This window comes from Leucopleurus acutus (assembly GCF_964270905.1).
Source record: "Leucopleurus acutus genome assembly, chromosome: 3".
NCBI lineage: Eukaryota > Metazoa > Chordata > Mammalia > Artiodactyla > Delphinidae > Leucopleurus > Leucopleurus acutus.
Genome location: NC_139145.1, coordinates 63,604,615 through 63,629,296, shown reverse-complemented (window position 1 = coordinate 63,629,296; position 24,682 = coordinate 63,604,615). Strand labels below are relative to the sequence as shown.

At 49.0% G+C, this 24,682-nt stretch overlaps 1 protein-coding gene across 4 annotated transcripts in view; it reads right to left on the bottom strand.

Annotated features, from left to right (window-relative positions):
* MACROH2A1 (macroH2A.1 histone) overlaps positions 1-18,846 on the bottom strand; it is a 79,988-nt gene extending 61,142 nt beyond the window's left edge. For all 4 annotated transcript variants that reach the window (XM_082836411.1, XM_082836413.1, XM_082836412.1 and 1 more), the window contains exons 1-2: positions 18,707-18,846; positions 8,570-8,774 (exon numbers count right to left, since the gene is read on the bottom strand). In XM_082836411.1, coding sequence (XP_082692537.1) covers positions 8,570-8,741 — 172 coding nt within the window. In that variant the 5' untranslated portion in view covers positions 8,742-8,774; positions 18,707-18,846. The remainder of the gene's footprint in view (positions 1-8,569; positions 8,775-18,706) is intronic.
* Between the last annotated feature and the right edge of the window lie 5,836 nt (positions 18,847-24,682).

The window sequence follows — 24,682 nt, the reverse complement described above, 5'->3', positions numbered from 1 at the left end:
TGACCACTGAGGTTTCCTAGGCAACGTGGCTTATCTTCAAGAAAGCAGAGAGGTTTACAACAAATGGTGCTGGAACAACTGGACATCCACATGCAAAAAACTGAATTAGACAAAGACCTAACACCCTCTGCAAAAATTAACACAAAATGGATCAGAGACCTAAATGTAAAATCCAAAACTATAAAACTCCTAGAAGATAACACAGGAGGAAATTTAGATGACTTCAAGGTTTGGTGATGACTTTTTAGATACAACATCAACGGCACAATACATGAAAAAAAGAATTGAAACTTTTTTAAAATAAAAAAAATTCTGCTCTTTGAAATACAGTGTTGAGAGAATATGAAGTCACAGAGCAGGAGGAAATATTTGCAAAAGAAAGCAATGAGACCTTTCCTTTCTCTGATCCAAGTGATACGGTCCAACCCCCGGGGCTGGGAGTGCAGGGGACATGGGGCCACTGTTTTGTGAAGGGGGCCCAGGCCACACTTAACACTCTCCTGGACAACCTCATGGCCTCTTTAGAAGAACTGAATGAAGGACCAGATAAAAGTTCAGTTTTTGAGCTCTGCAGCAGATTCAAGCGGCCCTGGGAGAAGCACGTCCTCAAGCCGTGCTGCCGCCTCCACACCTTAGATGGGGAAGTGAAGCACTGGGGAAACTCCACCCCTCAGTGGTTTCTATGTCTGGCCTCAGCCCCGAGGTCTGACTCACCTGGGTCTGCTAACAGGCTGGCCATCTTACAACAAGTCATCAGGGAAATGTCAAGGGAACACTGTGCTAAAAAGCTGCTTTTCTCCAGCGCCCCTTGAATGTTCATCCACCACGGAATCATCTATTCCTCCTGGGAGACTGAGGAGGACTGACAATGTAGCTCTCTCTTAATGACTTCATGATTTGCTTCGTATGGTCATGTACAGTGATCATCAATAGCAGATATTAATAAAAACAAACAGACTAAAATCTAACTCCCTTTCATGCATGTACACATACACACAAAAGGCATTCAGTGCCAGCGGCTATCTCTGGGCAGTGGGATTATGAGTGAGTTTTCCCTTCTTAAATTTTCAAACATAAATTACTCACATAACTGGAAAAGGGAACATACATTTAAATATAGGCTGCCAGAACACTGGAGTTTCAACTTCTGTGTTTCCAATTTTTTTCTAGTCGCAACCCTCTGGCTCATTAAAATCTAGTCCTCCCTTTCAGCTGAAGGAGTTTGCAGAACAGTGAGTGCTGCGGGGTTCTGGGAGCCCCAGGGAAGCATGAAGTCACTGGCAAGAGTTAGCTGGGTCCTGGCCTGAAGTGTAAGTCTAAGGTAGGGTGGTCATGCAAACAAGCAAGAGACATAGGAATTCAGAGAGCCTCGGAGCATCACGGAGCCGGCCTGTCCTCTTCTCCCTGCCCTATTTTTAGCTGTGTGAGTACAGGACACAGTTGGCTGTTCCGGATAGAAAAGTGGTAAAGAGGCCAGGTAAGTGACAGAGACAACTGCAGGCTCCGCCTACCGTAATCTTCCAAGCTTATCGGATCCTTTCTTTCCCAGGCCAGAAATGCTAAGTGGATGGATGTTTGTTGAAATGAGAATCTGTGTAACAGGACACACTGCTGACAGAGGAGGCCTCTCCCTACTATACTTACAAGAGATGGGGGCAGGGATGGAGTGCAGACAATGACTAACACCAAAGGGATATGCAACATCGGACCTGAGTTATAGATTAGAAATCAAACAAGCTGAAATTTGGGATGAGGATGATCACTTTACTAGCCAAAACCAGATAGCAAGATGTATTTTTAACAACCATCCCTTTTCCCCGGGGTTTTACTATAGGATGCAGTCAGGCACAAGGGCTAGGACTCATCCAGTCTGTAAAGCAGCCATAAGGGTGCCCTGGGTGAACCCTGTTCGTTCCCCAGGTCAGGAGCTGGCCCTGTAAACTTCCCCATGGTTAGCGAAGTACCCGCAGGCAGTTTCAGACTGGAGTGCCTGCTGTGAGCGATGCCAGGTGCCTGCTAGAAGAGTGTGGAGGTCCTGGTCACTGACGAGAAACAGGAGAGGGAAGACCGAGGTCTGAAACACAGGGCATGGTGAGGGACAGGGCATGGGGAAATGGAAAAGAAGTAGGGGGTTAAGAATATGCAAGTCTGGATATCTTCATCATTTTGTAGATTAGAGCCAAAAAAGACAGAAAAAATAATTCTAGCCACGGCCTTATCCTGTAAGAGGTGGAAATATAATACTACAACAGTAGGTATTTAAACAGACCAGAGCTGGGGTATCCAAATCAGCAGAACTCTCATGGTGGTCCCCTGGGGGAGCGGGGGGGCGGGGGGTGTCTACACTTATTACGAAGTGTCAACATTCAGTCTTGAGAGCTGGCAGCCAGGGCTTCCCATCCTCCTTACTGTGGAGAAATCCTCTGAGAACAGATTTGATTTTTGCAAACAGGCTTACATCCTAGGAGGCAGGTTGGCACAATAAGCTGTGTGATCAGGCTATGTAACAGGGTTTCTGGACCAGAAAAAGAAAAAGATGTCATCAGGCGTTGGGTGAGTGCCTCCAAAGGCACTTCCCTCCAGGGTAAGTCCCATGGGCAGGGACTTTTGTCTGGCATATTAGTGACTGCCACAGCCCTGGAGAGTGGTCAATGCATGAGTGGCTCAGCTTAGCAGAATAACTGCACAGCTTTCCCAAGTCATAGCCTCCCTGTGTGAATGCTGAAGCACCTTCTAATGTGTTGGGCCCTGTATGGAGGAGGCACACCTAGGTCTCCTTATCTATTAGCCAAGCTCTGTGCCTCAATGTCATGAGCCAAAATGCATCCTTCATGGTGGCCTTCAGCTTTGTTTCTTCAGTTGGCACTCTTCATTTCTCATGGACCATTTCTCATGGGCCTAACCCATAAGTGTCCCCACACGGTATGGTGCAAGGTGTTTACAGGTGTTCCTTGAAAGGCTTTCTGATAAAAGTCTGGGATCCACTACATATCACAGTTCCCTCCCTTGGGGATTCATGGGACACCAGTATATTAAAGGCTCTGAAAAGTCCTGCAGTAAAGAGAGCAGTTTCTCGGTGGTACCCAAACTAAAACCAGTTCCTTTACTCAGGAACTCAACAAAAGTATTCACATATCCATCTCAAAAGAGGGAGTGTGAATCTAGTCATCTCCTAATTTCACCCACAGAGCCTTATGTTTTGGTGGACTACCTCTTAAATTTCACCAAACACCTCGGTTCTGCTGAACACAGTCTGAGCAATGCTGACCCAGAGCGCTTTGCATCCATCGAATCATAGCATGGTTGCTTTTTGCTCTTCCACACACTTCTCATTCCCCCTGCTACCCCCACTTAGGACTCCAGTGCTTCTAACTTGTCCCTTAGACCTGCCCTATTCCCCTACTGGTCTGTGGGCTTGTGTGTCCCTAACATCAATGGAAGTTCCACTAGGGCAAAAGCCATGTCACGTGTTCCTTATTTCATGTCTCCTATACCTTCCAGCACAGAGCAGTGCTGTACTGAGCAGAGCGAAGAAACTCCAGAGAGGCTTTCTGAGCTGAACTAAATTCAAGTTCCCTTTAAATATCATTTAAGAAAAAAGTACCACAGTAATATGGGGACCAAGATGATGCCTCAAAGAAACTACCTCTGTTTCCCCATGATAATACTTATTTTTATCCATCATTTATTGAGTGTTTGGTAGGAATGCTGGCTAAATTCATAAGATGCAATATCAATCTTCAAAGCAACCCCAAGAGGTGGGGCTACTATCATCACCTACGCTGGAAGGTCAAGGGCCAAAGAGTTGAGAATGGACTGTCCTGGGGCACTGAGAAGACCAGCAAACAGCATCACATTCCTCAGGAGGAGCTCTGGGAAGAGTCAGAAGGGCTGCCAGGCACAGAGAGGTGTGCAGAAGGAGCTGTCTGGTCGCCAGACTCAAGCCTGTTCCAGATGTTGCCTTTTCCTTTTAAGTTCGGCAGATGATTGGGCTCTGCACCCAAGAGGAGAAACAGATGCCAGCTTCAAGTTTCACAGCAAGACGCAAGGCCACATCCTCCTCCCACATCCACCCCAGCCTTGAACAGACCCTAAGGAGGAGTACTTACCCACGAAGTACTCCATGAGTGAGCATGGTCCCTCACCCCCGAAGACATGCTCTCCACAGGAGATCATCTATCTGGGCTCTGATGGCCCCTGGCCTGCCGGGCTGCTGCCTGTCCAGATGCTCTAATGTTGATCTGGCCTCAGCTCTGGCCTAACACAGGCCCAGGGCTGGGCATGCTCAGCTCCTAGCTAACCAGAAAACCCTTCAAGGTTTTCATGAGTGTGCCAGGAGCTCAGGACAGAAGTGGCCTTCAATACCAGACAGAAGAGTTTGGTTAACAGGGCACCTTGGTGTTGAGGGTGATTCAGGCTTGAGGAGGGGTCAAATGGCAGCTTGAAATAAACCAGAGCAAGTAGGCCTGAAACAGCCAAGATATTCTACAGGTGCCTGATGAAAGGACACCACGCATGAGTGGGCAGTGACAGCCCCATCGCCATCCCTAAAGGAAGTGGGCAACCCTCAGTTACCTCAGCAGCCAGAGCAGGATTACTGAGGACCCCTCCCTCTGCTTTTACGCTACCAGTTAGCACTGGGGCACCTACACTGTGCAGGCCCAGAAAAGCACTTCACGTGCATCCTCTCATTTCCACCTCATAATAACTCTATGACACAGTGACTGTAACCCCCATTTCACAGATAATAAAACTGCAGCTTGGGGATGTGAGTGACCTGCCTAAGACCACAGCGAAGAAATGGCAGCTCTGACACCAAGGTCCACACTCTTAACCACCTGGCTCTGCTGCCTCTACCCGATTCTACTGAACATCGTGGCACCCCAAGTGGCGCCCCTGGCTGGCCACCAAGGAGATGTCAGCTCCCTGCTCCAGAGCTACCTGTTCCTAGGTGGGCCCTGCAGCTAGCTCAGCAACTCCTGAGCATCCAGACCCCCCCTCATCTCTCCACCGGGGCCTCCTCACAGGAGGAGGCCTGGCCCAGCCATTTCCAAAGAGCATTGTGTGGCACCCCATCACCATGCCTGCAATTGTGTAGGCCACCTGTAAGAGAAGAAAACAATCCCTCCATAGGGCCCTTCAGGTGACAACTGGACAAGCAGGGCAGCCTGGTCAACTGGTTAACAAGCATCCTCCAGGAAATGTTTTCTGAAACCTACTCCCAGCACATGCGGTCCTACCTCATCACTGCCTTTTTCTTGCCTGTACCTGCCTCTGGACAAAGCTCTTTGGGCTGGGGGGAGGTCTTGTTCTGGCTTATATCTCAGCACCGGACACACCGTAGCTCTCAATGAGGACCTGCGGAATGGGTGGTACTTCCTTCAGATACCTTGTGTTGGAGCATGATGTCTGGGCCACATCCTTGACTCGGCCCTAAGCTGCATAAGCGTTGCTCTCCTGGCTTCTCCCAGCTCTGGGAAGAGGCTGGCACCCAGTAGGTGCACTGTGCGCAGGTGAGTGGGTGGCAGAGCCCCTTTCCCAGCCCTCGCAGGGCTGGTTGGCACCGTCTCCTTCTCCAGGTCTCAGCTGATGTCTCCTCCTCAATGAAGCCCTCCTGGGCCACATCATCACCTGGGTCCCTCTGTCCTGTTTACAGCCTCCACAGCACTCAGCACAGTCAGTAACCATCTGGGTTGGTTGGTTCTGTCTCCCAGACTAGACTGTGAGAGCTCCACAGAGCAGAGACCATTTCTTCCCCAGTCATTCCTGTGCACTCATACAGAGCCTAGCACGGTCAGGCACACAGCAGGTGCTCAGTAAGTATGTGGAATGGGTGGGAAAGGGTCTTCAGTGAAACAAGAGCAAAGAGCGAGAGCGAGCTGGTCCACCTTTACTTCTCTCTCAGGGACCAAAACCAAAGTTCTGAGCAGGCAGATGCCCAGGACTTCCCAATATCCACGTGCTCCCACATCCCAGCCCGAGGGGCTCAGGGCAGATCACCGCCTAAGAGCAGTGAGGGTGGGTGTGCAGCACTGTCCTGATGGGTAGAATGGAGCAATGCTTCACTGGATGTGGCCCCAGAACTCAGCTCCTGTCCCATCAGGCAACCAGACACAAGTGACCACCAACAGTGATTGAGTATAGTGCTCAGGACGTCCCTCAAGGCCCCATCACACAGACCAGGTACCCAGTCGGGGGCAGGCACTGGGCAGCAGTCACATAATGACTCAGCACTGCGTATAGGCAGAGGAAATGGCTCAGATTCAGCTAATAGCTCTGCTGGAAGCACTTGGTAAAATTTAAAAATATATATTACTCTTTAATATACAGGGGTTAACATGGCTAACGCCAGAGTAAGGATTTGCCTTGAGCGACTTGGCCAGCTCTAGGGCTGGGCTGCCCTGTCCCACCCCTCTTTGGGACCACTACTGCACCTCTGACAGCCAGAGACAGGCACAGTTGGTGGGGAGGGTGCAGGGTCTCAAGGTCCGTTCCCATGAGAACGGACCAGCTGACCTGGCCTTCATGAGCACTGCACTCAGTTTCAGAGCCAGCCAGGCATAGACAAGGAAGACGTACAGATTTTCTGTGCGGCACAGACAGTAGTTGCCTCAGACATGATGGGGCAGTGGTATCCCCGCACCCACGCCCTGCTAACTGAAAAGAGGAAGCTTGACAGAAGAAATGAACCTGCTATTGTACTTGACCTAATGAACGTGTCTATGAACACCCCAGTGTCACTCCAGTGCCGGGGGCATCACAGCATTCGGGAACCAGGAAACACCGGCTGGCTGGGTTTGCACATCATGTCAGCTTTCCCATTATACTCAAACAAAGCCCCTCTCACAGCAGCCTGGAGTTGGTGAAGCAGGGACTGCTGTCTCCATTTGATTTGTAAGGAAATTGGGGTCCAGAGAGGTTAAGTGACTCTCTCTGGGTCACACAGCATGTAAACTGCCGGGCCAGACCTTAAAAATGTTCTCCGAGTCCTATCTAGTGACGTCTTCCCTGGTCTCCCTGGCTGACTGCCTGTGTTATACATGGTTTTCCTGGACGTGACACATAAATTCTGGGCCTCTGTTTCCTCATCCGCATAGTGAGGAGAATTAGGCCTACTTCATGCTACCAGCCATGCCATCTACAAGTCTCTGACAAGCAGAGGGTCCAAGTTCCAAATATGTGCAAAGGCCTCACAATCATAACCCCAATTACTTTTTTCGCCTAGACTCTTTTAACAGAACACAAAAAAACTCTATAACCCTCATGACTGTGTTCTCTGTGGGGGAAACCTTGGTGTTGTCTTATTGAGAGGCCTGGGATAGCAGGAAGTGACCCAGCTCTTCTACTGCCTAACCACTTCCGTTTGGAAGAGGCGCCTTGTCTTGTAGAGTCTCTCCTTTCTGGCTCTAGGGAGACAGCTGCCCCTGCCTGCCACCTACCCTGATGGTGTATGGAAGCAAAAAGTGGTAAAAGCATTACAAAAGGAGAGCAGGATGCGCATTCCTTCTCAAGTACTTCCTAGTTATATGTGACCCTAGGCAAATTTTTTTATGCCCAGAGGTTGGTTTTCTCGTTACTAAAAATGGGGGGTGGTATCCCTGCCCAGCTGGCCTCCCACAGTTGCCATGGAGCCACCAATAACATTATATCTGGGAAAAGGACCAAGGACGCCCCTGAAGGGATGGCCAATTCCAAGACTAGGGCAGGGGAAGGTCAGGGGGAGATGAGACTATCTCATTATGTTGGAAAGCAAGGAAATGTACAGAAACAGATGGAGAGGGGGCAGAAGGACACAAAAACCAGCTTGAAGGTCAAATTTGAGACAATGTGACCATCATAACGAGTAATGACATGATAGTGTATAACACACTAAATTTTAAAAATCCGTGAACCAACATTGATAGAACATAAAATAAAAAGAAGGGAAGGGCAGAAGGAAACCTTTTCTTAACAGAAGAATGCCGACTAACAAATGTAGGAAAAATAACAGAAATAGAAAAATCACTATTTTACAACCGTCATAGTGATAACAGATCCAGGTAAGATCATCAAGGAATGCTAAAGCCAGTGGGTGACAGATTGTGATCCAGGATGTGCAGAAATGCACAGATACCACCTTGATCGAATGACTAAAGCAAAGATCACTAATGACAGGACAAACCCATAGCAGGTGCCTTCTGACACGATGCCAGAGAAGGACTCAACATCCCTTACGGAATTCTCCTACCAAAACATTTAACCTAAATCCAAGCCGTAGGCCAACCCAGATTAAAGGACATCCTGCAAAACAACTGGACTGGGCTCTCCAGAAACGTCCAAGTGCGTGCGCGCGCACGCGCGCGCACACACACACACACACACACACACACACACATATACACAGGGTGGAGGGAGATAAAGCAAGTGGGGCAACATGTTAACAACTGTTGAATCTAGGTAAAAATGTTCACTGTACTGTTCTCGTAACTTTTCTGTAGGTTTGAAAAATTTCAAAATAAAAGAAATGAACAAGGTCCTCCTACCAATCCTTGGAAAGCTGTGGTGTCTGCAGTGACTTGGGCACACTCACCTGTCAGGTACTCCAGGACGGCGGCCATGTACACAGGCGCGCCCACTCCGATCCTGTACTTGGGGTGGCCTTTCTTGATGTACCGCAGCATCCGGCCCACAGGGAAGATGACTCCTGCCTTGGCGGACCGGGAGGTTTTGGTGGACTTCTTCTTCCCACCCCGGCTGGACATGGCGGTGGCCCTGGAGACGGATCAGTAAACACACTGTGGAGGCAAGAGACACATGGGTCAGGATTGCTGGGGACAGGGCATCTCCCCTTTCCCCATGCCTCTGGCCCCTGGAAGAAATGGGTTGTGCCAGCAGATGCCACTGCCTGCAGCCGCTGAGCCCCACAAGCCCAGTTTCTGCATTCTGCCGGTGTGCTTCAGCCCTGGAAAAGAGAACGGCTTCGCTTTTCACGTTTTATACCATGACATCAATTTTATCGGCCACTTCCATATAAACGTTAGTCTGACAATGACTGCTCTTAAGTGCCTCGCCTTTATGCCACATGATGTAAAAGAAAATGGGATTTCTTGGCTACAATCTATACGCTTGTTTAATAACTGTATTTTCATACACTTGAGACCAGGGCTGATAAATTTGCTGAAGCTTTCATAAAGGAAAAGAAAACTATGTCACCTGCCCCTAGAATGAAGATGTAAGGCATATACCTAGGTTCTCTGATGAAAGCAGTACCTCTACCTTAAGGTCCTTTATCTGTGAGAGGCAAGAACAGCTCACAGGAGTTCAGTGGGCAGCCAGGTTGGAGTTAAGAGGCCCTCTGAGCACTTGCAGACTGCTAGACAGGCCTGTCCTTAGAGAAGAGGGAGGAGAGTTCTTCCTTCCTTGGCCCCCACCCCCTCATCCAAAATGCCCCTCAGTCCGAAGGATCCCCCCCTCTTCAACACCTACTGTGGAGTCCTCTCTTTTCCACCCCGACTGTGCCTGGATCCAGGTCACCACTATCTTAACCAAACGATCACAAACATCTCCTGAAAAGGTCTTCTCACCACAGGCCACACTCTAATCTACCTGCCCTCCACTGGCTGGGCTATCTCCGTACACACAAATCTGAATACGCCATGGCCCAGGTCTTAAAGCTTTCCCTGCTGCCACAATTCCCAAGATAAAATCAGGACCCTTGGACTGTCACGAAACGCCCTAGAAATCTAGGCCTGGCACCCCCATCTAGTTTTACCTGTGCTTCCTTAGGTCTAAACGCAAACACAGGTAGTGTCCCCAAATGCCCTCCTCCACCGTGGCTGTGCCTGTTAGCCAGGACCTCCTTTACCCTTCATGCTTCTTTTCTGCCCTCTGCCAACCCCTCCCTGAGTGCTCCATCCTCTGGGCTCCTATGTGCTTCACACCACAGCACTGACGTGCACACGCCCCCGCCCCACCCCGCCGTCTCTCCCATCACACTGCAAGGTCTCAGAGGGCTGCCCCCAACTGTATACCTAGTGTAGCACCACACAGTAAGGTCACAAATGTTCACTAAGAGCATTCAAGTCATTCATGCATTCACTTCAGGAATTACGCTAGGGAATGGAGACAGCAGTGCACGAGACAGATGTGGTTCCTGTTCTCCCAGAGCTGGTGGGGAAGAGAAACAATAAATAACCCGACAATCATTTAAATGGTAACTGTGAAGGGCCAGTGCAGGGTGCTGGGAGAGGGGCTATGCAGAGCCCTCAGCCTGTTCTGGGGCGTCAGACATGCCTTCCCTCGAAGTCACTGATGCACAGACCACTGAATAAAATGGGCAGGTCTCTCATCTTCTCGTAAACTGAGGTCAGGCTCCACGGTGTGTGGGCCCCTCCAGCTGCCACAGTCCATGTCTCTATGACCATGGAAGCCACAAAGTTAGGAGTCCTTGTTACTCTGACACCCGACCCTACATTCAAGATATGCATGGTCTATACTTAACATCAGTATGACCCCCAAGATCATCTCAGATCACATGCCTGACAGAGAGATGGCCAAAACAGTAGAGAGCAGAATTCCTGGACACTCTGGGGCAGCTGTGCTGACTGGCTCACCAGAATTAAGGGGGCTCAAGGCCTCTGTGATGAGAACCCTGTATTTCACCCTGTCAAGGGGGGCACCAAGTCTTAACTGTTCACTGAGTGCTAAAGAGAGTCCCAGAAGGGTCTGGTTTTTCTGAAACAATTAGTTGGCTCCATTTCTTCTGTAATGAGCTCTATTTTAAAACATTCCCTGCAAACAGGTGCCCATGCTCACTCTGAGCAGGAAAGGGTATGTGTACACGTGTGTGCATGTGTGTTCGCAGGGAAAAGCTGTAACTGGGCTCCTAGCAGTCTTCTGCTTTAATGCAAATGTGTTTCACAGACCAACCCCATTCCTTTGGCCTAAGAGCTTTTACATCTGAATGCTTCCCCCCTTCCAGAAGGAGAAGCCTGTTCTTATTGGAGCACAGACTCCAGCTCTGTCTACAGGCGGACCTGTCTGGGTATGTTTGGGGCTGCCTTTGTGGGAATGGGACAATGTCCTGTCCCAGAGAGGAGCCACTACCATTGAGGGATCTGATGGGTCCTAGACACGCTTATTCTTCAAAAGTAATGCTCCTGGGGTTTCCCTCTGACTTGAGTCAAGAGTCTTAGTCGACATGCTGGTGACTCCTGGGTCCCTAATCCAGTGCACACCTGTTTGCTGAGCCCCAGAGCTCTGTTCTAACTGCCTGCGGCAGGGCCCACTTGTTAAGTCACACAGGCAGGTGAACTCCTCTGGGTTTCTCAGCCCCAGCAGTGGCAAAACCACGCATCAAGCTGCCAGGCGGGAGTCACCCTGTCCCTGTTTCTCTGCCCACCACCACAGCTCCCAGTCATTAGTGAGGTTCAACGGAGGCTTCCCTAACTTCACAAGCCTCTTCCCTTCTCTTCGCCCTCCCTGCCTCGGTTCAGCTCCCACTATTTCTCACCTGTTCTCCCCAGCACCAGTCTCTCTCCATGGACACCAGAGGATCTCTGCCCACGTTGCTGGTTCCCCATCACCCTGAGCCAGCCACAAACAGCATCCTTCAACTGCTTCTGCAGCACTGCTTCCTGCCACCCCTGCCCAGGCTGATGTCCCAGGCTGCCCCTGAATTCCTGGCCTGTGAAGCTGTGTCCAGAATGTTTTCATACACGCTGCTTCCCCTGCCTGAAACTCCCTTTGTCCTCTTGCCAACCTGCTCAACTGATGCTCACACAACCCCTCTCCTCGGTCCTGACCATGGAATTGCTCACTGCTCTGTGTTCCCACAGAACATACCCCGGCACATATCTGTGTGCCTGCCTCCCCAGCTCGACTCAACCTGGAGCTACTCCATGCCAGGTGCTGTAGTCAACTCATCTGTAGCTCCCCAGGTCCCAGGAAAGATCTTAAACATCACTGCCACTCTGCTGATAGGACATCTTCACGTCTTATTTGGAGTCAGGCTCCTCTCTGATAGAGCAGCCCGAGTTTTCATCCCCTCCCCAAGGGGCCTGTCCTGAAGGGATTCTGTTCCTCTCCCCTCCTCATGTGCTTCCTGCACTTCTAACTATAAATCCCCAAGCTGCAGGCACAGCTCTGAAAGAATTCTGACTGAGCCATGCAGCCTCATGACATCCAGTAACTGTGGTGGTTTTTAAAACGTCATTTGGAAACTGACGTGCAATCTCCAGATCAACCAATCAACGAACACGCTGGGTCCGTCCTGCTCTCCAGAGGTCTATGGGATGCGGGGCAGCTGTGGCCAGGCACCAACGTGGGGGGAGAGAGTGGCTGTGACAGAAGTGGCTGTTGAGCACTGTGGTTAATAACTCGAATTCCAAAGTCAGACTGACCTGATTCAAGTCACAGCCCCACCACTGAAAGCCTATGCGTCCTAGGTTAGCTGCTGAAACAAATAAACGCCCCCAGCTTACTTCTCACTTGTGGAAAGTCCAAAGTGGCTTCCATGACTGGCTGGTGCTTCTCTGCAGGATGATTTGTGGATCCAGACTCCTCCCACCCTTCAATGCACAATTCAGGGTTTACTACTGGAGGGAAAGGGCCATGGAGGACAACACATGGGGGCTTTCAGAGGCCAGGCCTGGAAGTGGGGCACATCACCCCGACTGTGATCCACCGACCAGAATGTGGTCACGTGGCCACACCTAATTGCAAGAGATTGGGAAATGGCCTCCAGCTATGTGCTCGAAGAAAAGAGGAAACAGCCAGTCTCTGTAACCTGACAAACCAACTTGAAAGCTGACCCTGAAACCAGGGTCTGAGCGACCAGTCAAAGCCTACTTTGACCCATGTCCTGGGTCTAGCCTTTTCTGAGAGACGGACAGTCCTACGTCATGGAGCAAGTGGCTTCTTCTGCATTCACCTTCTCTTCAGGGCACTGAGCTTGCCCACAGGAGAAACAGCAATAATACCTTATCGAACTAACAAAGCTGTGTCCTTCCTTCCTGGACTCGTCCACCAGGGGGGCACCCTGTTAGCAAACCAGAAGCCCTCAGCCCTGTAGAGGGCCCCACAGGCTTTGAAGACAGTGATAGGTCTTCAGGCAACCCTGGCATTTGTTCGTTACTGAACATTAGCTTGGCGGTCTTTTTGACTGTTATCAGGCCAGGAAACGAAAATTCTGTGGTTGGTCCTGAAGGGATCTCTGTGGTCTTTATCTCTGCAACTCCTCCAACAATCAATCATTCACAATAGACATGAACCGTGTTTGCAGAAACCCAAAGTTCACACAGAGACACACTGGTGGAGGGGGCTGTAGAGGGAAGAGCCAGGCTCGGGTGAGAAGCAGGTCTTTGATGACAAGCCCCCCAGCGATCGAGATGAGACCGCGACAACAACGTGATCTGTCCTCAAAGCACAGGACAAATGAGAAGCCTGGCTGTGAGGATTCCATGAATAAAATGGACATGAAAACAAGGAGGAGGGGCAACAGAGTTCAGGAGGGGAAACGGCCACCCTACCACACCGTTCTATTCCTCACCAACAGGGCACCCTGCAAACCACCTTCATTCCCACTTCCACCCTTCGGCACATGCCACTCACTCAGTCTGGAACACTCTCTCCAGCCCTCAGTCTGGGGCAATCCTACCTAGTGGTCCCAACATGTCCTCTGGCGATGGAGACCCATTCCTGCAGTGGCTGTGCCGTGTGGCCCCCAGTCCCAGTCTAGTGTGGAGCAGCCCCACGCCCAGACTCTAGCTTTACACGCAAGGTCCTGCTGACCTCCAGCTCATCTCTCCCTGTTTCCAGCAATGAGGGCTCCACCAGGCTGAATCGCTCTCAGTTTCCTCAGTAGACACTCCTGAGGTGGCCCCTGAGCCCAGCGAAAAATTCCTTATAATGCACCTCAGCCACCACGGAAATATGTTCAACTGCTTTTCTCAGTCTTATATAAAGTGCTTGGCAAGTGCAGTTTCCAGCCCCTCCCTCCAACATGATTGCCACTCGGGATCCAACTTACATAAACATTCTAAAGCCAACTATCCCACTCTTAGCACTTGTTACACTGTATCACCACTGCCTATTTCCTTGTCTGTCTTGACCGCATGCACCAGGCTGCTCTGCTCACCACTGTATCTCTAAGAACCTACCACCCAGCCACGTTCCTGAGAGGCCCTCAAATGCTGGCTGGGTTGGGACTGATTAGTTACAGTGGATGGGGTTCTCCTGACCAAAATGAGGGCAGCATTTCCAAAGGCCACAGGACTCAGAGATGTGGCAAGTGAGACACCAGTCCGGGACCTTCTTTGGGACCATTCGTGTGGGAGCCCAGACCCTCAAAATTCAGGGAGCTTGTGGAGCTACCTTGGGGATTCCCAGGAAGGGAACACTGCAGTTTCCCCGATGGCTGAGGCTGGAGCCTGCAGAGGCCTTCTGACTCCCTGACCATCCTATGGCTCCAGCAGTCTCTCTTCTTGCCATAAGATGGGCACCGTAACACAGACCAGAGGAAAGTACTGACCTTCCTCATATCTGTAAGACACTGACCTCTGTAAAAGATGCAGCATAGAAAACTTAAATAATCAGGACGCTCACAAAACCATTGGAATGGTCAATGGTGAAGTCTTTTATTTTCTAAGCAATGAATGTGTGCATATTGATCTTGAGCAAAATATTGATTAGAACGGCTGGGGGGCTGCGAGTCAGACAGCCCTATCTCCAGCACCTGAGGATGGAGCAATCTGAGCTATCAGCGCTCAAGTCGCTGTTACAGAGCGAGGACTGCCCCATCCATTCCCTGCAGCTGGATAAATGCCCACGTGTCCACATGCATTTGTCACCTTCCCATCAACTCCAATCACAAAGGCAAACCTGAGACACTTAATTCTGAAGCGCAGGACACTAATCCTGTTTACTGCATTCTCTTCCGTTTACTCCTATCGTACCAAATGATTAACGGTGTTGTTGCTGTCATGTCCCCAGAGGCATGTGGATATACTACATAACTATCACTCACAGAGCAGGGGTTCACAAGCTGCACTCTGATTGGCTCAGAACAGAGACTTGGTCTGGTACTCTGGCCAATCAGGAAAAACATCTCTCTCCATTCATAAAACACTAAACCATAAAATGCGGCGGATGATTAAAGAACTTACAGTCCACCCTCAGTGAACCAAGGGACTGCAAACAAGGAGAGAAGGATAAATTGAGACAGTAAGTAAACCCTAAACCATACATTTTGTTCCAGCAGATACTACTCTCCTCATGTGTTAGGTTTTTAATGGCGGGAAAAAAACAAAAGCTGAACACAAGTGTTACTCACTACAAGCAGGTACAGTTAGCAGGAAGCTAGTCTGGAATTAAAACCTCACCTCTGCAAACCCACTCCATGATGTGCTTCCTGAGTGACACTAAAGGAACCAGCACTATTCTTCAACAACAGTAAGGCACTGTCTGCCTGCTTCATAAGGACATTTTCCTTCAAACCTCCTCTCCCTTTTAAAGGTTGTGCGAAACTCAGAGAGTATCACTCCAATGGAAGGCCCTCAGAGGAAAATGTGAGCTTCAGTAGGGCAAGACCCTGGTGAGGCTTGGCATCTAGAAGCTATTCAATATTTGCTGAACTGATGAAGCATTCCCAATAAAGGACATCTGAGCACATCTTCCTCCTACTCAGAGCCTTCAAAGGCTTGTGACTGCTCTTAGGAAGAAGTTTAAATCCTTCCGTGTGTTTCTGATCAGGATCCTCTGTGATTTGGTCTGTTTGGCCCTCTGGCTTCACCTGACTCCCCTCTAGAATCCAGCCATCCTGAGCACTCTGGCAGTTCCCCCATACGACCTCTGTTCTCATTGTTCTCAGACTCTGCACATGTGGGGCAGGTCTCAAACGCTTGTCCCCACCTGCCCTCCTTTGCCCAGCCAACTCTTACTTGGCCTTTCCGTGCCTGGTAAGGGCTTGCTCCTGAATAGGCTACTGTCTGGGAGCTGCTATGGGATCTACTGTGGCCTCCTGTACTGACCCTGCAATGGCTGCTTGCCTGCCTTCTCCTCCTCGTATCAGCTTCCCAAGGATAAGAATTGGGCATCTTTTTTTTTTCTTCTTTACTAGATTACCAGTTTATTAAACTTGGAACAGCCTGATGGAAGAGATACATAGGGCAAGGTCTGGGGAAGGGCATGGCGCGTCCATGCCCTCTCCAAGTGTGCCACTCTCTCCAAACCTCCACTTGTTCACCAACCTGGATGTTCTCTGAACCCTGTCCTTTGGAGGTTTTATGGAGGCTTCATTACATAGGAGGCACGACTGACCAAATTACTGGCCACTGGTGACTGATTCAACCTCCAGCCCCCTCCCCTCCTGGGAGGTGGGGGGACATGGCAATACTGGACATTTCTTGATCAGGTTCTGTCCCTAGTGCCTGACCCTCAAGAAAATGATTCTCAAGAAATATTTACCGAAAGCTGCAAGACACTGATCTGGAAGGCCTGATCCAAGTTAACAAGCTATACAACTCTTTGGAATGAAGAGCTGACGCACTTGGGCTCACTCATAAGAGCTGGGGTGGGGCCCAATGTATTTCTAAACCTACAGAACTTGGGAAGGACCCATAAGACAGGTATGGGCCCCACTGAGCCCTGCCCCTTCCTAGTCCATGTGCCAAGAATGGGGCTCTGAAAAAGCTGACATAAACCCAAAGGCACACTCAAATGAGAGCTAGAGGCTGCTGAAATTCTGATGAACACCACATATAGATTCTTGTTGGGTTTTGTCAGGTTGGGTTTTCAGTTTATGCTTCTGTTTATTTAAATAAAGCTCCTTTAAATGGCTTGGGGCAGCATTAACTCTGAAGCTATTAAAGGCAGGTCTGAGAATACATGTATGTAGTCCAAGTCTCTCTTGGAAGGAAGGGATGAGGGATCTTCCAGAGATCTGCTGCCTGGAGGACCAGAAGAAATGTTAGATTGAGACGTACCCCTCCCTGACCCTGGCCCATTTGGTATAGACCAAGCCAGTGACTTATAGTTGTGTAGAGTGTCATGTGTGATATTCCAGACAACTCTTAACGTTTAATAAAATGTGAGCCATCCCTTCCTCATTCTAAAGGCCCTCCCTGCCTCAGACAATTTTCACATACTTTAACCCCTTCCCTCCTACTAAACGCCTTTATCTAGGGATCAGCATTAACAATGGTAAGAGATTAAAACAATAACAAGGTGGAAAGATTTCCCACTCTCCTCCTAAAACTAGAGTAAAGAAAAATTTAAAGTCTTGAGGATTTAAAAAAAGAAAGAAAAACAGGTTGAAAAACACATTAATCCTCATCGGGTAGTCTCTTGTACAAGACTGAGATGCTACTGCCCAGCTTTGGTTAGTTGTGTACAATGGGTATTAATTCCAGTTGCAGGCATAAGGTGTCCATTTCAGAGCTAATAACTCCTCTGAAAGCAGACTAGTAACCGAAACGTGGCCATGGATTCCATCTAATTCACAACTAGAGTCTCCCACTCAAACCTAAAACTGTTCAAAATTCCCTGAGTCCCTAGAGCAGGAAGTCTTGTAACAAAGCACTTTCCCCCCTCTTTAATGATAAAACCTCAAACCACAAGGGTAGAAGAGAGAAGCTAGCAGAAGTGCCCCTCTAACTGTCTATTCTTATATGCTGTTTCTTGGATCATTAAAGTCTTACAAGGACTTCGTGGTAATTTTAATTATTGAATTTAAGGCTTGTTACATAAGTCTCTTACTTTCAAACTCAGGAATATTTTTCTCTAACATCTTGTCTAAAAGAAACTTCCAAGCAATCTACTGACAAGATCCTTGAGTGATCTGTGATCTCTGCAGGAGTGGAGGTGGGGCGCGCCATTCCGCACACCTGTTGTCAGGTGGCATGGCCAACAGCATCCTGCACACTCACCTCCTCACTCCACCCCACCCCCAGCGAGTCTCTTCCCTCCCGGCCTTCTCCACCCGAGGAACCTACAGCCTTCCAGCCTTCCGGAGTTACCTTTAAAAAAAACCTCCCAACCACAAAGCAAACAAAAGGCCGGTCAGAAGACGAGCGAAAGCTGCGGGGGTTCCCGTGGCCCCTCTCCAGGCAGTCCCTGAACAAACCCCTCCCCGCCCCTGCCTGGTTGCAGTCCCGCAAGTATCCCCCAACCCCCCACCCCACCCTCACAGCAGATACCAGCCAGACGCCTACACCACGGCCACCTGGGGCTCGGGCCCCACTTATTGTGCCGGGGCCGGCAACTCGCCGGCGGACGGGCGCCTCACCAAGTACAACTCCGCGCACAACAGCTCCCGGGCGTCCAGGCCCAGGCCGACCGGCCAGCTCCCCGCCGCCTCCCGCCTCCTCGAGTCCAGCCCGCCCGCCCCGGGAAGGGTCGCCGGGGAACGGGCCAGGGCTGTCTCCTGCCCACAAAAGCGCCCAGGCGCAGGCAGGAGGACGCGGTTCTAAGAGAAGTTGGCTTCCGGGTTTGCTTTTTGAACAAAACCAGAGGGACTCCCGCGCGGCCGGGGCAGGGCCTGGGAGGGCGCCGTGCATGCGCGAGGCCCCGGCGTGGGCCGCGCTGAGGCCGGCGGCCCGAGCGCGGCCGTGCGCCGCCCGGTACACGCCAGGCCCGGAGGCTCCCAGGCACCCTCGGCCGGAAGAGCGAGGCGGCCGGACCCGGGCGGCGGGGACGGGGCGCGCGGCGAGGGGGCCCGTGCGGCACTTACGGGGCGGCTTGGCGGCGGCGGCGGCAGCAGCAAGGCGTCTGGCCTGTGCCCTCTCGGCCGCTCGCGCCTTTTCTTCTCCGCGCTCCTGGCTGGCCCGCCCGCCTCCTCGCTTCCCGCCTGCGCGCCCCGCGCTCGCCCCCTCCGCCCGGCTCCGCTGCTGAGTGAACTGGAACCACTAGCCGCGGCCCCGGGATTCCCACAATGCACAGCGCGCCGCTCGTCACATCCCATCCCGTCCCCGCGCGTCCGGCCACCCCTCCCGCTCCACCTGGGCGCCCCGGCCTTGACCCTAAGCCCGCGGCTGCGCGCGCGGGGGACCCTCCGCGCTGTATTGCCTGGACGTCGGTGGGTCAGTCCCCTGGCCGCATCGCGGTCCTGGCTCTGGCCCTCAGCCCTCGGTCAGCTCGCCAGGACACCGAACGCTGGGTCCCGCCCGAGCCGGGGACTCGCCCTGAGCTAAGTCCTGGGAAAGGGTCGGGACCCCGGCAGAGGCACTTCTCCAGCGCGCGTCCCAGCCTGTGCGTCTCGAGTGACACTTACTGAGCGCCTACTGAGGGGGGCTTTTGCTGCCCATCCCTAGAAGCCTTCCCATTAACGCAGGGAGGGAGGCACGACTGCTGTTACCAGCAAGCACTTTTCCCTCCCCAACCAATGCAAACCTCCCGCGCACTTCAGAACCTCCCGCTGTCTTTAGACACAAGCCCCCATCAAACCTAGTCTTCCCCACGACCATCTACTGCGCACCCCTGGGGTTCTTCATAGTGACCCCTAGAAGTCTGGATCTGCTCTGTTGCATGGAAGGCGTTTACTTCGATTCAGCAAATGTTCACTCTTGGACCCAAGTTGAGATTTACTAATATAAACAGTGATTCTTTATCATCACACACATTTTTTTTTTTAACTGCAGACAAGCAGAAAGAGGGGCCGATGCAAAACTTATCTTGTATTCCTAAATTGGTTTTTGGCCTGAAGGCGTTAGTGACCCATCCCAAGGACTTAAATAGGGACCTTTCCTCTCCTTCTCTCCTCTCCCTCCACCAAAGTGTGGAGGGGGAAGCCACCTCGGCACCCAGCTGTGGACCAACTTTAGATAACAATACATACCCTCCGCAGAGTTGTTCTGTGGCTGCTGGAGTTGGTGACGGGAGGTTCTGAGTCACTGAAGACCCCTCCCTTCCCTTGGGCTGCCCCTGTAGCAGCTGGTGGTAACCTCCTCCCCTCACCATGATGCTTTACACTAGGCTTTAAAAGTTTGCAGAGCAGTGTCCAATACATGCCATTCACATATCCATTAATTCAATTAACTACTGTGGTCATACTTTGTGCCATGCACCAATTTGGGTGATGAAGATGAAGCAGTGAACAGAACAGGCAAAAATCCCTGACCTCCTGAAGTTTGCCGTGTAGTAGGGAAAGAAAGGTTATAGGCAAAAGAGATGATGTGCCAGATGGTGTAAATGCTATAGAGGAAAATAAAGCTGTAATAGGGAAGAAATTTTGTATCCTACTACAAGTTAATCACTAAAAGGGTGTTTCCTATAAGCTTAAATTACATATAATGGCCCATCTCTGCGAACCCTGCCTCCCAGGTAATGAGCATGAAGCTAAAATACCTTTGGTTAGCTCACAGGAACCATCCTTACCAGGCCCACCTGTGAATGACTGCAGGGAGGAAGAAATTAACACATCCCCTCCAGAGGCTGACCAGAACCAGCAAATGTTTGGCTTTACTCCTTCCCCTTTTAGTATAAAAGAAGCCTGAATTCTGACTCAGGCAAGATGGTTTTTTGGGGCACAAGTCCACTATCTTCTTGGCTTGCTGGCTTTCTGAATAAAGTCATTATTCCTTGGCCCAACAACTCGTCTCTTGATTTATTGGCCTGTCGTGCGGCAAGGAGTACGAGCTTGGGCTCAGTAACAAAGCAAGGAAGGGGGATAGGAGGTATGAGTTGGGGTGCAGTTTCAAACTTTAGAGAAGGCCTCCCTGAGAAGGTGACATTTAAGCAAAGACGTGAATGAATTGAGGGAGCAAGCCAAGTGGATATCTGGGGGAAGAGTATTCCAAGCAGCAGGAGGGCAAATGCAAAGACCCTGAGGCAGAAGAGTCTCTGAAATCATCAAGGTATAGTGAGTGTGTTCTTACCATTAAAAAAGATAACGTTTGACATGACAGAGGTGTTAACTAGCGCTAAGGTGGTAGTCATATGGCAATATATAAATATGTCAAATCAACAGGTTGTACACCTTAAACTCACACAATGTTATATGTCAATAATATCTCAATTTTTAAGAAAGGAAGAGTGAGTGTGAGGCTGAAGTGGAATGAGTGAAGGGGAAAATTACAGGAGGTGAAACTGGAGAAATGATAGTTCTTTGGGTCCAAAAACAAAAGCATTAAGGATGTGTGAGGACTCCCCCAGGGAAGCTGCAGAGAGGTGTCTGGAAAGGGACAGAGATCACCCCCCACCCCAGTTGCTCTGTCCTTCCCCGCTCTTTAGGGTGGTCCCTCAGTTCTGCAGGGGCCAGCCACCAGGTGAGGCTTCTGTAGGCCACAGCAAGTAGGGAGGATGCCAGACTTCAATAATTCACTCAACAAATACTTGCTGAGCACCTGCTGTGGACCAGGCTCCTTCCAGGAGAAAACCCCTCTAGGTGCGTTGCCACACTGCCCAGACTCTGGTCCGAAACATAAGCAGTACTCCTAGAAACTTAACAAGAGAGAGCAGCTGGGCTGTAGGGAAGGCCAGGCATGTGTGGAGAGGAGGAGATGCCTGCAGCCTGCTGGTGTCTGGCTGTTTACAGACCTGAGGCTTCCTCTTCCCCAGGTCCTTAGTGATGGCTAAGACCAGACACAGAGCATGATTGTCTAAGAGATCCCAATCTGCAACCCTAGGGCGCCAAGAAGTAATTCACTCACCTCCACCCCAGCTTTGGTTTCTGACTAAATTGATTTCCCTGGTGACATGGAAGTGGGTCATGCCTACAAGGCTGTTTTTTCTTTCCATCTTATTGCACACTCACTATGTGTCAAATCACATGTATCATTTTCATTTCACATCAGCCCTAGCAGGCACACTATTTCTGGGACATCTCTATCCCCAGTTTACAGATGAAGACACTATAGATTCAGAAAGCTAAGAAATATGCTGGAGATCACAGAGCAGGTAGGCTGGCACTGGAGTTCAAATCCAAGTTCATCTGGGACCTGAGTTCTCATGGCTCAGTCCTGAAGAGAGCCCTTCTAGGGGCTTGGTTTCCTCTGCGCCCAGCATCTATCCTCGGCATCCTCCCCGGCCACTCAGAATGGGTCTTTTTGTCCCCACTGAGTCATGCACTGTTGTCCTTGGGTTAGAGTCTATACCCCTCCAAGAGCTGGTCTTAGTGCCATCCCCCCTCACACTCCCCACCCCCCCGCCACAGTGTGCCATGCTCATAGAACTCAGTAGGAATATTGTCCCTGGGAGCAGTTCAAGATGCCCTCTCTCCAAAAGGCTCCACCACCCTTTCTCTTCCCCTCTAACTTGTGTGCTCTGTTCTTCCACTTCAGTGACATGCACTCTCCCCTAATCTGGCTCAGAGGGTTCCACCAGCTTTTTTTTTTCTCCAATTGCAAAATAAATGCATGCTTACTATGTAAAACTTGGAAAATAAAAATGCTCAAAAAAAAATCACCCTAAGTATACCACTGGGAGAGAACCACTGATTCCCTTTCAGCCCTTGTATCCATATCTACCTAATAGTAAATGTATTTGGGTTCCTATTGTATTTAGGGCTTGTCACCTGCTTTTTAAACTTAATGGTCCTTTATGAACATTTAACCAGGTATTCTACAACAGCAGTTCTCAAACTATTTGAATTCAAAACGCCTTTATCTTAAATTATTGAGGACTGCAAAGAGCTCTTGTTTATGTGGGGTATATCTGTCAGTATTTGTTCTATTAGAAATTAAAACAGAAAGATCTTAAATACCAATTTATTCATTTTTTAAATGTTAATATGTAAACAAGTTACACATTAATATAAATAATGTATTTGTATAAAAAATAACTATATTCTCCAAACAAACAAAATTTAGTGAGAAGAGTGTCATTGCCTTGCAACTTTGCACATTTCTTTAATGTCTGGTTTAACAGAAGATAGCCAGATTCTCATGTCTCCTGTATTTGGTCGTTGCTATCTATTGTTTTAAGTATAAAAAAATCCAGCCTACATTAAAAAAAAAAACCAGATATGTGTTTGGGAAAAGATAGAAGATTTTAATATCCTTTTCAGATAATTTTGGATGTTCTTCTTTGATACCATACCAAAACCCAAAAAGTAGTAGTTTCTTAAAGGTTAATAGCAATGTAGAATCTGAAACCAATGGATACATTTTTGAATTTGGTAACATAAAAATCCATTAATCTACTTTTTTATTATTTTGAATGGATTTATTAATCTATCTTATTTGGGGGGGAATGAGCAGAATTCTTAAATTTTATTTTACATTTAAAAAGTCTGCATTAGGACAGGAATAAAGACGCAGATGTAGAGAATGGACTTGACACGGGGAGGGGGAAGGGTAAGCTGGGACGAAGTGAGAGGGTAGCATTTACATATATACACTACCAAATGTAAAATAGATAGCTAGTGGGAAGCAGCTGCATAGCACAGGGAGATCAGCTCGGTGCTTTGTGACCACCTAGAGGAGTGGGATAGGGAGGGGATATGGGGATCTATGTATACATATAGCTGATTCTCTTTGTTATACAGCAGAAACTAACAAACATTGTAAAGCAATTATACGCCAATAAAGATGTTAAAAAATAAATAAAATAAAAAATAAATTAAAAGTCTGCATTAAAAAAAAAACACCATAAATCAAGTCCAAGTAGAAATGATAAGCTAGGAAAACATGATTTGTAACTCACACCAAAGGCAAAGGGCTGATTTCCTTAATAGTCTCTTATTTTTTTATCCATTATTTTGATGGACCTTTAAGCCATGCACGATTTGGTGTCATCACTCATTGGTCATTTGGAAAACAGTGGTTCACTGAGTTATACAGGTCTCCCAGTCTTCCAAATGCCAACTCCTTTCATGGTACAATCAGATCACATTCCTTAATATCACCGCTGATATCAACAGAAGGTTTTTAAGTACTGAGAAGATTTCAAGCTCATGGTGGCAGATACAAATTTCCCAATATTGTAATTTTTCCTTGTAAGTTCAAATTTACCATTGGCAACATAATGTCACAACTACCTTTCTTGAAGTGACAAGTTCATTTTATTCATTTTCAAGAAAATGTCCACCATATACACAGGGCTGCATTATGACTTTCCTGGGCCTTAGGCATCTTTACCTTCTTGGGCTCCCTTCCTCCATTTAAAAACAGAAACAAAAACAAACAAAAAACCCCGGCACTGGTGTAAAGACAAATATATTAACATGATATATTACAACTATGCCTCATGGAGGATTCAGCCTTGCACACACCCAAGTCTGAACAATCACAGTTCGTCTGTCAGTCAGGCCCACCTTCTCCATTAGGAACAGAGCCCAGGCCCACATGACTTTATGGGACCATAAAAATGTTTCAACTTCTTTAAAATCAGAAGAAGAAAATGAAGGTTACTTCTTTTAGATCAAATAAAATATTTTTAAATATAACATTAATATATTTGTCTTTATACTAACATAGTCATAAAATATAATTTTTATCTTTTTATAGAGGAAGGGGCCCAAAAAAGCAAAAGTGCCTGGAGCCCATGAAAATATTAATGTAGCCCTGCTGTCCGTCATGGTCATTTCAAATAAAAATGGTGTTTCATGAAAAAAGCAGCTAGTTTAGCCCACAACTCAGTCACACAAATGCTTTTTCTCAAGGCAACCATCCTAGTTTGTTATATAGCAGAAGTACGTCACACATACTTCCCAGGTGGTCACAGAGAACATTTTAAAATGTAAAATGTGTCCTGAGGGGTCAAGATCAAT